The sequence below is a fragment of the Acipenser ruthenus genome, chromosome 31 (assembly GCF_902713425.1).
Source record: "Acipenser ruthenus chromosome 31, fAciRut3.2 maternal haplotype, whole genome shotgun sequence".
NCBI classification, from domain to species: domain Eukaryota; kingdom Metazoa; phylum Chordata; class Actinopteri; order Acipenseriformes; family Acipenseridae; genus Acipenser; species Acipenser ruthenus.
In genome coordinates, this window is record NC_081219.1 from 13875867 (window position 1) to 13890399 (window position 14533).

At 42.4% G+C, this 14533-nt stretch overlaps 2 protein-coding genes across 3 annotated transcripts in view; one reads left to right on the forward strand and one right to left on the reverse strand.

Annotated features, from left to right (window-relative positions):
- Nucleotides 1–1333: 1333 nt before the first annotated feature.
- LOC131702901 (ras-specific guanine nucleotide-releasing factor RalGPS1-like) overlaps nucleotides 1334–14533 on the reverse strand; it is a 39618-nt gene continuing 26418 nt past the window's right edge. The window contains exons 2-4 of one of the 2 annotated variants that reach the window (XM_059005400.1): nucleotides 3824–3952; nucleotides 1794–1898; nucleotides 1334–1577 (exon numbers count right to left, since the gene is read on the reverse strand). In XM_059005400.1, the coding sequence (XP_058861383.1) occupies nucleotides 1485–1577; nucleotides 1794–1898; nucleotides 3824–3880 (255 nt within the window). In that variant the 5' untranslated portion in view covers nucleotides 3881–3952 and the 3' untranslated portion in view covers nucleotides 1334–1484. The remainder of the gene's footprint in view (nucleotides 1578–1793; nucleotides 1899–3823; nucleotides 3953–14533) is intronic. The other variant, XM_059005399.1, reaches the window with a different exon arrangement.
- Nucleotides 9079–11816, forward strand: LOC117964695 (uncharacterized). The gene is made up of 2 exons (XM_034909060.2): nucleotides 9079–9245; nucleotides 10760–11816. Exon 2 carries the CDS (start codon nucleotides 10763–10765, stop codon nucleotides 11579–11581), a length of 819 nt encoding a protein of 272 aa, XP_034764951.1. The 5' UTR covers nucleotides 9079–9245; nucleotides 10760–10762; the 3' UTR covers nucleotides 11582–11816.

Genomic DNA, 14533 nt, shown 5'->3' on the forward strand with positions numbered 1-14533 from the left:
TTTTAGAGACACAACCCCTCTCTCAAACCTTCAAGCTCTCATGTGCGGAAAAGGTGGAATTCAGATTATTGTTCACTGAAAAAAAGGGATCCACGTTCCCTGTGCCAAGCGTTTACAATACCACTGGATACAGACAGCCACAGCAGCCAACGCGCCAGTCAGTATCCTTACACGCCCCCAAACGGGGCTCTCAGTGCTGTCGGGATCACAGCAGGATCTGTCAACACGTTACTTTGTGATAAATGCGGTTTCTCTTTCTGCGCTTCTGCAACGCGCATCTTTTAATTACATCTCCCCTCGCCCGCTAAAAGGGGACAAAGGCTTAACGTTGACATGCAATTTAAAAAACAGACAAGCCCGCTGCTTGCAGATTCGAGTCACGCAGGCAGCCCGGCACAACAGGAATTTTGCAACGCTTGGTTTTAAACAATCGTTGCCTGGCAGCGGCTGGTGTCTTAAGTTCCCGTCGGGAGTGCTTTTGTGTGGTTATTTTCGCCACACAATTGTACTGAGGCTGATGCTGCGGTCTCGCATAACCCAGACAGCATGGCACTGATCCGCAATGATGTCTCTCTCTTCCTCCAGGGTCACTGATCGGGCACGTCAGGGGAAGCAAGTCTTTATTAGACTGGAGGTCTGCACCCAAGTTACAGCTCTTTGAACAATGCACCACCGCACCACCTTGTAAGCTGCAGGGCGGCATTGCAAGATGCTCATCCACACAGAACAGTAGCACACTGTAAACACGATGCACTTTACACACAGTATGGGGAGTGATCTTGATCAGCTGTCCTGTATGAAGTGCAGTGGGATTACATGCTTGTCTAAATGTGTTAAAGCAGCGCTTCCCAACCCTGGTCCTGCTGGACCCCTGTGTCTGCTGGTATTCATTCCAACTGAGTTCTCAATTACTTAACTGAACCCTTAATTGAACTACTCGTTAGCTTAATTAGACCTTTTAAATTGTTTTCAGCTTTTAAACAGTTGGGGATTTCAAGTTAACTATACAGTTTTATAAGTAACTTGAAAAATCGGCAATTTAAGAGCTGAGAACAATTTAAAAAGGTCTAATTAAAGCACCTTATTAGTTCAATTAAGGGTTTGATTAAGTAATTGAGTTGGAATGAAAACCAGCAGACATAGGGATCTCTGTGTTAAAGGAGTGCTAATAGTTTACCTGGTATTAGATTGTTTAATATTACTGCAGGGATGGCAATAAGACTCCCATTGCATAGCAGTTGGATCCACTCCTGGTTTCACCAGGAGTTTAATAAGACACCACCTGAGCCTGTAACTGTGCCTACACACTTTGGCTAATCAAGCTCGTATTCAAACCTGGAACATACTGTAGGAGTCTTTTTTTCCCCACTGTGTTGCGAAAGACATGCCAAGAACCAAATGAAAAAAAAGGGCCAAATAATAATTCAAAAAGCGATTTCAAACCCTTGGTTAACACTTCTAGAAGAGCGATCCAGAAGAAGCAACTACAAACAAATAAAATGAAAAAAAACAGAATGACTGCTTACCTCGGGTTGTATCGCTTTAAATACCGGTGCGTCCATTAACGTTATCTGGCTCTGAAAAATAAGGACGTTCAAATTTTAAAAATCGAAATGTATTCCCACATAACACAGCACGTCACCCAGAACTTCAGAATGACCAATCACAATTCTCTAAACAGTAGTTGTTACCTTAAAGTATACATTGGACCTTTTTCTGTTGCAACTTGGAAGTATTTTTTGCTGCTACCTTGTTATCTTGTTGCTGCTACAAAGCTTGTGTACAGAACTTACAGCCAACTGCTCCGGAGTAACCTTCAGCACGTCAAACACAACCGCGTCGTAGCTCTTCTCATAGTCCACACTGCGGCCATCCAGAGAGTCCGAGCTGCTGCTGCCCTGAGAGAGGAGGAGGAAGAAACAGCACATCCATAAGCACCCTCCGCACAAGAGCAAACCCCCGTCATTGAGGAAAATGAGTACACCTTTATTTGAAATAGTCAAGAAATCGACTTCTTTCTTAAAACTAGATAGACAAAGGAGATTCAAATAATGAATAAAAAAAGCCTTTATAAAAGAGTGTCATTTCTGGTAGTGTAGATCCCATGTAAAATATAGATAGATAGATAGATAGATAGATAGACAGATAGATAGATAGATAGATAGATAGATAGATAGATAGATAGATAGATAGATAGATAGATAGAAAAGTAATAAATGAAAATAAATGGATAAATAGACTCAATACCATGACGCCTCGAGGTTTAAATAGAAATGAATGCAAGATTTTTACATCACTTTGACATCACAAACACAATGGATTTAAATAGAAATAAGTGAGTATCGTTGCCATGGCATCAAAAGCATGCAAGTACCTCCACTGTTTGTTTTGGCATTTCTGCTATCTGGCTTTAACCTTCATTTAATTTATGCATTAATGTATGTATTTATTTATTTAAACTCGTGCTACTATACATTTTCAAGTGTTTGTTTTTGAATTGCTGATGTATTTCCATAGCCTCAGTCACCAGCCGTGAATTACCAGCACTGCAGGTTCTGTACCAGCAGTACTTGGGAAACCATGCCCTCTGCTGGCTGAATGTCACTGCTCACTCCCTTGAATGCTGTCACTGCTCACTCCCTTCACACTTGCATTCATGAGGTGTACTATTGTGAGGCCCTGTGCAAAATCGCTTCCACAAACTGTACAGGAAAAACAGACGTCAGAGCACAGCGTCCTCTTGAATGTTAACAGCTGAGCCAGTGGACCATCTAGGGGCTAATAATAAAAATATTACAGGACTGGCCTGGGAAAATACTTCCATATCAAATAATAATAATATTAAAATGATCCACATCAAAAACGATATTACTAAATGATACACCAGCAAAATTACTATGCTGGAATATTAAGAGTCAGTGTGTGTGTATGTATGTATGTATGTATGTATGTATATATATATATATATATATATATATATATATATATATATATATATATATATATATATATATATATATAGACACACACACACACCACACACACACACACACACACACACACATACACACACCACTGCATTTTACAAGCTAGGCATTTGGGATTTGTATGAGAAAAGCTCCGTCTGATTTACGTGTCTCTCTACAAGCAGGACAGCGTTCCAGCGCACAGGAGAGCCATCAGCGTGGAGAGAACCAGAGGGGAGCCAGAGCCTAGACGCCTCTGAAGAAGACAGACACATCTACAGCAGTGCGGAATCAAGGGCTTGCATTAGAACTGCACCCCTTCAAAGGTGTGCTAACAGAGTTCAAAACACATCTTCCTACTTTCTATTAGCACCAGCAACATTATCGTAGTGCTGTTTAATGGAGCGCTAACCAAGGTTTTTAAAAACACTTTATTTATTCGCACAAGCAACCCGAGTGCCCCCCCTTTTTAAAACCATCGCCAGTGCTGTAACGCTCGCTGTACATCAACACTGCTGTAGTTGGTGTGGAGGAGAGAGAAGCCGATTGGTGGGCCTTTAGGGTTGTGTTTTTTAGTTCTAAATAAACAACAGCATGTCAAGTCGAAACCAATATTTCAGGAGGTTATTTATTAACTTTACAAGGTCCTTCTTTGAAAGTATCAGACCTACAGGTGCTTCCTGCAAAAAACACCAGCATAGGAAAGAAATGCAGACATGACTGATAAGAATAGGTACAACCGATCCTCTTCTCATTTGGCGCACAGCCTTTTGCTCTCCCACTGTGCTCACAGAAGGCACTCTCACACCGTTGGAGGCAGGGTCACTGGACATGCAGTGGAAGTGTTGAAGTCTTACCTCTGGAGTGGCTGAGGTGACCACCACACTGGACTTCAGACCATTCCTCTTGTACATGCTATCCGCTAGGCTGTGAGCAGGGGGGAGTTCACCCTCAGCTGGTGCACCAACTGGATTCCGGATCCATCTCTGCAACACACAGGGAGGAAGAGAAAAAGAAAGCAGGACCAGCTAGTTAATGAGGACGCGTAAAAACTCTTCTAGTCTTTATATGGGGACATATGAAGACGCAAATGCATGACAGCTCCATATGAGAATGCAGTTTCTTTCCCATATAAAGCAATCGAAAAATATTTCAATGAAAATTATATTATGTAATAAAAAAATTAATAACTATAAATCACAAAAGTATATATTTTGTAATCCTTTCTGACACAAGGGACACGCCTCCCACGAATGCTAACTTTCTTATTTACTAAAAAGGTGCACAGAACAGGGTTTCAATTTTACCAGCAGGCTGGATCTGGTCATTCAAATAGTCAGTTCCCTCCTCGTGACACTTGAGTCACTCTCCAGTGCATTTTCAGAAGAACCTGTTTGAACAGCAAGCGCTCGGTTCTCGCGTACCCTGGAGCAGTAGCTGGTCTGTGTGCTGTTTCGTTAAGCGCATTTGATTGCTGTGTTTCAGGGGGGTGTGCTGGATGCTGCTGGAGAGTGAGCTGGAAATGTTTTAGTGAATTTGTTTACTCCGTCGTGCTAGTGCTCGAGTTGGAAATGTATTCAGTGGCACAGGTTGCACATTTTCAAAGCTAAAAATAGTTTTCAAATCTGGAGACAAACTTAATTGGTTTACTTACTAATGGCATTGGTAATGAATGCACAGATTTCTTTTCATGCTTTAGAAAGTCCGGTGTACCGTTTTAAATGTAAACCTAGTTAACATGGTGTCATGATTTCCCATTAACACAAACACTGACCAAGCAACTAATCGCAGTCAAAAGAAACACACAAGCACCCCTTCACAAGTACAACAGCTATGCTAGACTGCCCTCTAGAGTAACCTGGCTAAACAAAACTGAATGAAGCAACTAAAACACATTGAAAACAATGAATGAAAGGGTATTAGAAAGTGGGTCATGGTACGTATGTGTCCGCCTACCAGTTCTGCATAATATTTAGGGCACTGCAGCGTTTGCGGGACTCGTCCAAATCTTTAGCATGTGATTTTTGTGAATTCTGTGTTGCAGGCAATGAAAGGGGTGCTCTTCCCTGCCCTGTGCGTTGGGTAAATCAGATCCACCAATCAAGAGCCAGGAAATTCCAGATGATAATCTGCTGTGTGACATCAGTGGCGCAGTCGCCCTGCAGTCACACGGCTACAGTTCAGCAGGAGTGTGGATTGGCATTTCTGCCTCCTCTGTAATTCAATTACAGTGAGTCCGGGTCAGGGATTAAGGCAGCGGAGGCCTTGTATTTTTAAATGCTGCAGTGGGGAGAGGATGTCAAATTAACAAAGGCACAGAGTTTACCATTCACAGGCTACACTCTCCACAGCATGCCCTGTCTAGATAAGCACTGGAGAAAAATGTGCATTACTATTGTACCATGTCTTAGTATAGCATTTACACCACATCTCAATAAATGCAGAATAATGTGGCTGTAAATAACTGAAATAAACAATTAAATTAATAGAATTCCTGTAGCATAAACTACTACTACTAGTAGTAGTAATAATATTAATAATAATAATAATAATAATAATAATAATAATAATAATAATAATACAACTTTTTAATTCCTGCATAAGGGTTAATCTGAGTTTAACTAAATAAAAAACATCATTTGCCCCATTTTCTCAATGTGTAATGCCACACTTGGCCACCAGATGGTAGCAATCTGCACCCAGTGCCTCGCCTTACACCAGAGGAGAGGCCTGTCAACCTACACGGTCCGCCCTGTACAGGAACCCAATCTGGTCTTTGGGAGTGCAACGCTTGTGTGTAAAACGCACGTTCCTCCTTCCTCCCCAGCTTGTCGTTATCCACCAGGAAACAACAGAAAAACGCTGCCGAGGAATCAACGGAGCAAGAAGAAAGAGAAGTGAACCAGACACCTGCATGCCTCCCTGGGCGTCTCTGAGAACGTGCAATGACGTGACTCTAGCCTGTGGCCATTAGCTGCTATGAGAAGAGCATGCTCACAAAGGGAAGGGAGGGTGAATGATCATTGGTCTGTTCAGGGGTCACCAGCGACCCGCTTTATTTTGTGTAATCGGGGTACACAGCCCCGGAGACAGACCTGCCCCGTGAACGTGAACCCCTCGTGTTCATTCATTATTCCAATGCATCGTGTGGTAACAGTGTGCAACCAAGGCTGTTTAATTAAACAAGGGAAGGAATTGAAATGTGTGGAGTGGTGACTGAGCATTATGCCAACCCAGTGAAGTGCTTCTTCAAAGAAAAGGGCACCGTGGCGAGAGGAACGAATCAGCTCTGCTGTGGAGGGGGGGGGGGGGGGGGGAGACACACATAAACTTACTCACACATACACACAGAGAGTGACACACACAATCCCACAGACACAACCACGCAATGTTACACACACACACACACACACAGTCACAGTCACACAGAGTGGCATACTTGTTGGCACCAGGAAGCTGGTTGGTATTCAAATAGGTTTCCAAATAGCTCAGGGCCAACTATTCCAAGAAGCTGAAAAGAAGAAAGAATCTGAAAGAATGCTGACATGGATACCTCCTATCAGACCACGTTATCAGGAAACTAAACAGCGTGCAGAACAGAATGCATCAGATCCGGATTCATTCGTTTGTGTTCCATTTTGATCATTAAAGTAATTCACACACACGCTTTTTCTTCTTAAACTTCACATGATAAAGGGACCCGGGTAGTGCTGCAAGCTTTGTGTTGTGACGTGTAGCTCACCGAATCAACATCAACATGGTTTCTTATTTATTTTTCATCTCTAAAATGCGCAGCGAACACAAAGATTTGTTTTGTCAGCCAATTATCGACCCAGGATAAAAGTGGGACTGAGATCGAACAGATCCCTTTGAAGTCTTGGTGCAGCTCAAAACTGATTTCAAATTTGACACCTGAGTGAAATAAAACTCCACTTTGAGGATAAAAATAAAGGCTAATCCACTCAGCTGGATTGCCCCTTGACCTGGTTTATGATCACATGATCACATTAATATAGAAAACAGCACGAGGGCTCGTATTAAAAACAGGTATAAATTATAAATGCAGTTTATCCGTATAGCCCAGCTGAGATAAAAAACAAACCCTGCCCAGGGATTCTGTGGCAGAGAATAAATGAAATACTGTTTCAAAGGCGGTTTACTAGCAACCAAGACACTGGGGTCACCCACAAGGAGAAGGAAAAAACAAAAAAAACACCTTTTAATCTGAATAGCGCTCAGCAGTGTGTGCGTGGATATTTAAATCGTGCTCTGCATGGCTATTTTGATCAAAGGGTTGCTTTGTAAAGGTAAATGCTATTGCAATTAATCCGAGTGATCAATGCAGAAGTGTGGTGGAGGAAGCCAAAGCATTTAATTCCATCAACAGAATCCCAAATCAACGTGAAATCTCCCCCCCCCCCCCCCCTTCTATATCACTCTTTAAGCGCTGGCATCTTTGGTCGTCATGGTTTCCACTCAGTCAGGAAGTCGAGTCATGTTGCTGTGTGTTGTTATTTTAAAAGATAACAGTTTAACGAGCACAGCAATGGCAGATCTTTGAACCCAAGTCCTTGGTAGAAGACTTCACAGTATTTTGCCTCCTGCTTAGTGCTCAGCGGTATGTGAGAAAATATCCATTTCAGGCACCGCTACAATGACCTTCACGCGCTGCGAGGGAGACAGGACCCCTTTATCAAGCGGACAGTGACCTAGAGAAGGCTGTCTCAGCAGCGCGCTCTGAAACCCAGACTCCAGAGCCAGATATCTCCACTGCACCCCCTGTACTACTGTATAAGCAGCTAGGAAACTTAAACACACTGACTTGCCAACTCTCTCGATCTCAGAGCAGTTAAATGACACTGCATCTGAGATCTAAAGATGTACATCTAAAGATCGACATGCACAGTACAGCAAGATTCAAACTGCCACCAGCGATTGTACACTACCTGGCCATTCCTCAATTCTCTGCCTTTTTCACCACCAGTGTTCCCCCCCCCTTATGATTTGATCGATCTTTTGAGAGCACTTTACAGCACTAAGGAACCCATGCAAACATTTCCCCCACATCATTTAATTAGTTCAGTAGTACACAGTGCTGTATCTATAAGTGAAGATAACTCACCGTTTAAATAATTAGCTACATAGAAGCAGATTACATGAATCCTACACTATATAACATTACAAGGTCTGATGGCCACATTAATTAATTCATGAATGCACTGTTGGAATGTATTTTACCAGCACAAGCCTCTTGGAAGTAAATGGTCTCTGGAGACCAGTGAATGAAAGCAATGTTTCGATGGCCAGTTTAATTACAGGGCACTTAACTCCCTCACTCTCTGGTTTCTATGCATTTCAGCTACCTGTCTTCAGTACAAAATCTGTCCCATTGCAAAGTAAACACATTCGTATTTCTGCTTCTCACTTCGGTTATTCAGCGGATCCATTTAGACAGTCAGTGCAAACCCTCACACATGGGGGGGGGGGGGGGGGGGGGTCGTCGATGGAGGAATCTAAAAGAAAGAACACAACACTGCCATTTGAGAGACACAAACAAGAAGCAGCTGTTTTATTTCACTTTACAAATTGTGCTGTGTCTGCAGATAAGACAGATTCATACATTTGATCAAAACTTGCATATGCATTTCTGCACAGAAACCACTGCTTCATATACAATGGCAAAATGACTTTAGAGCAAGTTAGCACTTCATTATGAACTTGAACTGAAGTACCTGCCAGCCAAGTGTTTGCATTTAGCCATCCATCAAAGTCCCTCAAGTCTACTGTCTTACACATCATGACTAAAAGCACTTTGCAAACATCGAGGGGGGGGGGGGGGGGTCAGCCTTTGTATACAGTGGAATACATGTCGGGGATAACCATCTGCATAACGAATCAGGTTAGGTATCTGAGGGGCAGGCAAGTATGTGCTGCACATGGCAGGTGCTCATGATCTTCTGTCTAACCCCTGTACATGCTGAAAGTACTGGTGTGAGGTTGGGGATCAAATCCAGCAATATCAGTATCTCATTGGCTAATCCAACACAATGCAGAAAGAGCACACAAAGTTTGCAAAGCTTAGCCATGCCAACCACTCAGGTATCCACAAACACAACACTACTCTTAGCTACTGCAGAGTTGCTAAGACAGCCCTGATATTTGAAGACGTTTATGTGCCTGTTCTGAAGACAGAAACTGCATTTTCCTTTTCCAGCTAAGGAGTCGATAATTTAGGAACCGCTGCAAGGCTAAAACAAAAGGACAACCTTTTAAAACAAGGCAAGTAGGATCGAAAATAATAAGAGGGGAATAAAAATGCACAATTGTATTAACCTTCTGCGAGCATTGATTTCAGCAACAAGCTCTGTGGGTTTCAGTAGAACTGGCCAGACTGCTTAGTGCAGAATATAGAGAGGTTGCACGACCAATCAGAAATGCAATAAGATAGAAAAGGATGTAGTGTCTGAAACTGCATGGCTGTAAGTGTGATTGCTTGAGGTCTTGCACTCTCTGATAGCAGCTGTGAACTGAAATGTTTTACCCACTGCTTTGCATGTTTGTTACCACTGTAGCTACTAGCTGAACGAAATCAGTGTTTGCAAGATAAAACTCAATTTTATGCACCAAAACATTTTGAATTAAAATCAAAAAGATCCAATAACCTGCACTGGTGCATAGTAATTTCACAAGGGATCTGAAAAAAAGAGGATTAAAATGATCAAATCATTCAGTTATTGTAACGGAAGGTGTAGGAACAGGCAGTGTCTAAATCACATACATAAACACGGTGTCTTCAGATGAAAATGTGTCATGCAGTAAACACAGTCATCTAATCTTAACACTCGAATCCACACGCATACAGTACAGTACTGCACCAAACAAAGGCTTCAGACACACTTACAAGAAAACACACCAGCGTAACCCAACAGCGAAAAGAGTCACAGATCTGTCAAGAGATTAGAGGAAGGAGGTGACAAGCAGAATTAGATCTGGAGGCGCTTTGCCTCTCTCAGCACGTTGAACTTGTAAGAAGCGTTACATTGCACACCAGCACAGCTAGCACAAGGAACTGAAACCACAGCACACTGCAGGAGGCGTTCGTTTCGGTTTACTGTGCGTCGCTGAAGCAATTGCACGAACACCAGCTTCTTTACTGAACTGAAACAGTTTAAAAGAAGTCAAAAGTTGCACCGTGTTGCCAATAAAAAAAAAAAGTGTTAAACGCTGCAAGAAAATGTGTTCCTTGGCCTTGCATAGTAAATACACCAAAATACAGTTTTAATAAGTATACAAAAATATCAATTACATTACACTTTAAATTCAGTGCACCTCGTTGTTAATGCATATAATTTAAACTTCTGTGTAGTCACTAAAGTAACCGCATCAGCGATTACATGTTAACATGCTCCCAGATTAATGGCAGGTCTATAGCAAAATCAGGGTCTGTGAAATCCGTTGATAACATAAACATGCATTAATGGGTTTGCAGAAAAGAAGACTGGGCTTGTTTGTCCCTTAACGTTACCGGCGCTTCCTGTAACCTTGAATGAATGTTGTAGCCTGGAGCTACTGCAACTTTCTGACTTGGATACAAACTACCTTAAAAAAAGTCTAGCTTTGGAAAGTTATACAAATGCAAAAAAAAAAAAAAAAAAAAAAAGATAAATATGTACATAGCTTGGGTTATTTATCTAATGCTCGGGCAAAAGCTTGTTAATTCTTTTTTAACAGTGTGTGCAGTCAGTGCTGGAGCCTGATTTGTTTACTGGTTTGCTTTTTTTTTCTTTCCTTAGGAAATGCTGCTGCAGAGGGTGAACATGGAACCACAGGAGGAAGCTGCTGAAGAGAGCCTGTCATTCAGAGTCAATGTGGAGCTGCGGTATTGGCTGGGGGAGCACAGCCAGGCAAGGCTCAGACAGCTTGGGGCCCTCTGTGTGGACGAGGTCACCATCAAAGACCAATACTACGACAATGAGTCATTCACGCTGGCGGCCAATCAGGTGTGGCTCAGTAAACGAAACAGGCACTGGCACCTGATCCTGGGCCAGAGGGCACACTTCAACCAAGCCTACGGACAAGCGCAGCGGGAATCTCAAGCAAGCCCACCAGAAAGTGCCGGCAATCTAAAAACCAACGGGGCAGGCGGAAAGGCCGACCAGGAGATTAAAGGAGACATCTCGTCGAAAACCCGAGAGGGACAGCAAAAAGTTTCTTCTTCTGATCACCTGATCAGCAGTTCAGTGACTTCTTCTGCTCCTGGTCTGGACACAGACCTCAGTTACTGCGAGCTCACTACAGACAGAGAGATCATTGAGCGCTTGGCCCAGTGCCTGCAGATTGCTTTGACGGCCGAGGATAGAAGAAACATGACAACGGAAGCCTTTCTGAAGCTGGCAGGCATCCACCACTACGGCAGCTGGAACGTTACCAAGAAGATAACTTACAAGCTGGGGGATACCTGCGACGTGGTTATAGAGAGAGACGAGTCGTCCCCTCCCAGGCAAGCGGCTGTGCTGACGATGGAGGCTGACGTGCTGAACATCGTCAGCGAGCTGGAAAAGATGGAGAGGATCGCGACGGAACTGGAGCTTGAACCAGCTTCTTCAGCCAAGTGATGCATTTCACATGTCCCTTTTTTTTATTACCAAAAGGATTGTTTTTAAGTCTTGTAAGATGCTGAACAATGATCACTTCATTAACTCTCAAAAAAAATAAAATAATAATAATGATTTTCTCTAGAAGGAAAACCATGTATTTTCTTTTAAATTATAGTGAAAAACACTATCTGGCCATTAAACAGTAAAACTCCCTTTGGAATAAAAGGTAAAAACTAACACCTTAAAAAGAGGATGGGGGGGGGGGTGGGGGGGTGGGGAGCGATTCCAGTCACAATATTAATACAAATTTTTGCTCATCTGTAAAGATGTAAAGATATATTTCTGTGGAGGGTCTTTTTTCAGTCCTGTTTGATATGCTTTTTGTCTTTAAAATCTGAAATAAATATAATGTTTCAAACAAGGCACTCAGTAATAATTACACATTCAAACTGGAATGATGATATTTTTTAAGAAGACACAGCCTCTGCAAACAGGTTCAGGCTGGTGGTGTATTTCCACTTTACAACCAAGTTACTTCTAAATGCCTTGCTGGCAAAGTCTACTGGACACATTGGAACACGCAGAGTTCGGAAAGAGACAGCATTAATAATGAGCTGCAGCCTATTCATAAAACATGGGACACATGCTGATTCTTGTAGGCTTCAGAATTCATTTCTGGTTAAAAGAAAACATATCTGCTGTCAAGAAATCAATTCAAAATACAGAACTGGTTTAAACCAACATTTGATTTTCATCGTTTCTCTATATAATAAAAAAAAATATTCGAAAAGACTAATTTTGGGTATGCCAAGTTACAATTTTGCCCTACGAAATATGCAGTGGATTCAAAGATTTAAATCCACTACAGACACACACAATGGGGTCTAGCTGAGTTCTGAGTTCCTGCCTTCAGCTTTGCAAACTGATGCCAGTCTGAAGCTGTCCTAAAATAGTACTGGAACCCCCACAGCAGTACACGAGTCGAGGGCCAGCTTCTTTCAATGCAATAGCTTGCAGGTTGTGCATCTACTTTATATTATACTTGATAAGTACTTAAGTGCATAACCTGCATCTGGATTTCCTCAGGGGCCACTTACTGTAAGTTCTCTAAACAAAGTGCTCCCCTAGATGAACTGCTATAAAACGTCTTGCTTTCATTTTGCATCTTCACGCTCCATTGCTTTAATGTCTGCTGAAGTAATTTATATAAAAAGACATCTGGTATAACCGTGATTTCATGTACAGATGGGCCGTCTTAATGCAAATCAGTTTTCAATGATATTCTATTTCACAAATCAATCTGAAGGCAATTGAATTATCTGGCAGGTCATTGTGCATGGGCATACTCTATGATACTGCAGGAAGCTGGAGGCATGGTGACTGGCTATGTTACTAAGCAATACAGCATTGCTCAGCAAACTGATATTGCAATGCAGTCCTACTGTATATGAGTTTGCTGTGCAGTGCTGTAGTTCTCAGTAACTAGTCAGCCCTCATGCCCCTAGCTTCCTGCAGGCTTGCTATGCTGCTCTGTCTTGACAGGGAGCTGGAAGGGATTGTTTCTCCCTCAGGCTCTGGAGATTTCAAAGTGAACCACACAGCACTCTGCATCTTTAATTGTGTGTTGCATAAACCGCCACAGCGTTTCTAAACAGCAGATTCATTACCTTCCACTGCAGGATCCAGTAAAGCGAAGGAACACTCTGTTAATGAGACAGAGAGAGAGAGCGAGAGCGAGAGAGAGAGCGAGAGAGAGAGCGAGAGAGACCCGTTTGTTCCTGAAGGAAGCACACACACACACACACACACACACACACACACACACACACACACACACACAGGTCTACAGATTTCACTGGCTGGAAAGAAGAGGAGTTGACTTGGCTTTTTATTTGCAAATGTTGTTAACTGCATACATTACTAACCAAGATTTGAAAATCTATCTTCTAGCTGCTTTGTTGCACATGCTAATTCCTCACGGTCCCCCTTTTCACTGCTGAAGATGGTTTTTGCTTGTGTTTTGTACTTCAGTTTGGACTGTGCAGATGCAGATGCAGTGTTGCGGCTGCTTTCTGGTACAGTACCTGATCACTGCATGTGTCGCACTTCAGACTAAACCCAATCAGACCACATGAACGGATGCAGCCGTTCAAAATATAGCATAGTAGCTGAAATATTTGCACACCCTGAATTAACAAAAAAAACATGCAAAAGACCCTAAAGATTCTGAGCACAATAAAAGGAGGATCAGTACTAATGTCACTAAAGCTGATATGAGGCCAGATACCTGATTTCAAAAGAACCGGTTTCAAAGTATTATTGTACATCACTTCTTTAAACAAGCGGATGCATGGTATTGAATAACAGTTAGCATTTCTACCCCCTATCAAAATGATCTGTTGCTTATCTGAAAACACACCAGTTTGGATCTGCTTATGCATGAAAAAGAAAAACAAGTGTCTATGAATAAACTAGTTTTATACTGTGCTGTAAGCCTGGGTGGGGGTGGTAGCTGACTGAACGCAGACTGAGGCTAGCCTGTTTTCTATGATACACTGTCCTGCTCAAGATAATAATGCACATGGTCAATTTCACTACGAATCAAAAATGCTTAGCTTTGGAGACGGGAGACTTTGCTGAAGCTACAGTTTTTTTGGTGGAAGACTCCAAAGCTCTGTTACAGCAGCTGCTGAATCGCTGATTGTGGTATTTTAATGTCCGAGTTACTACAAGTGACAATACTGCAGCTTCGGTATGGCTGTCTGGCGCCTCCACAATACAGCTCTTTGGATTTGGAGGTGAAGGATACCTTAAAAGACTTTTCAAGGGTTTCATCAGACTGCTGGGACTACTGGGTAGCATGTCTGTTAAACTGGTCCCACATGGTTCCTGAAGAGCTTGCACATAAATGGTAGTTGTACCTCTCAAGTGTCTCTGTATACAACACCATACGGAACTCAGATTGATCTA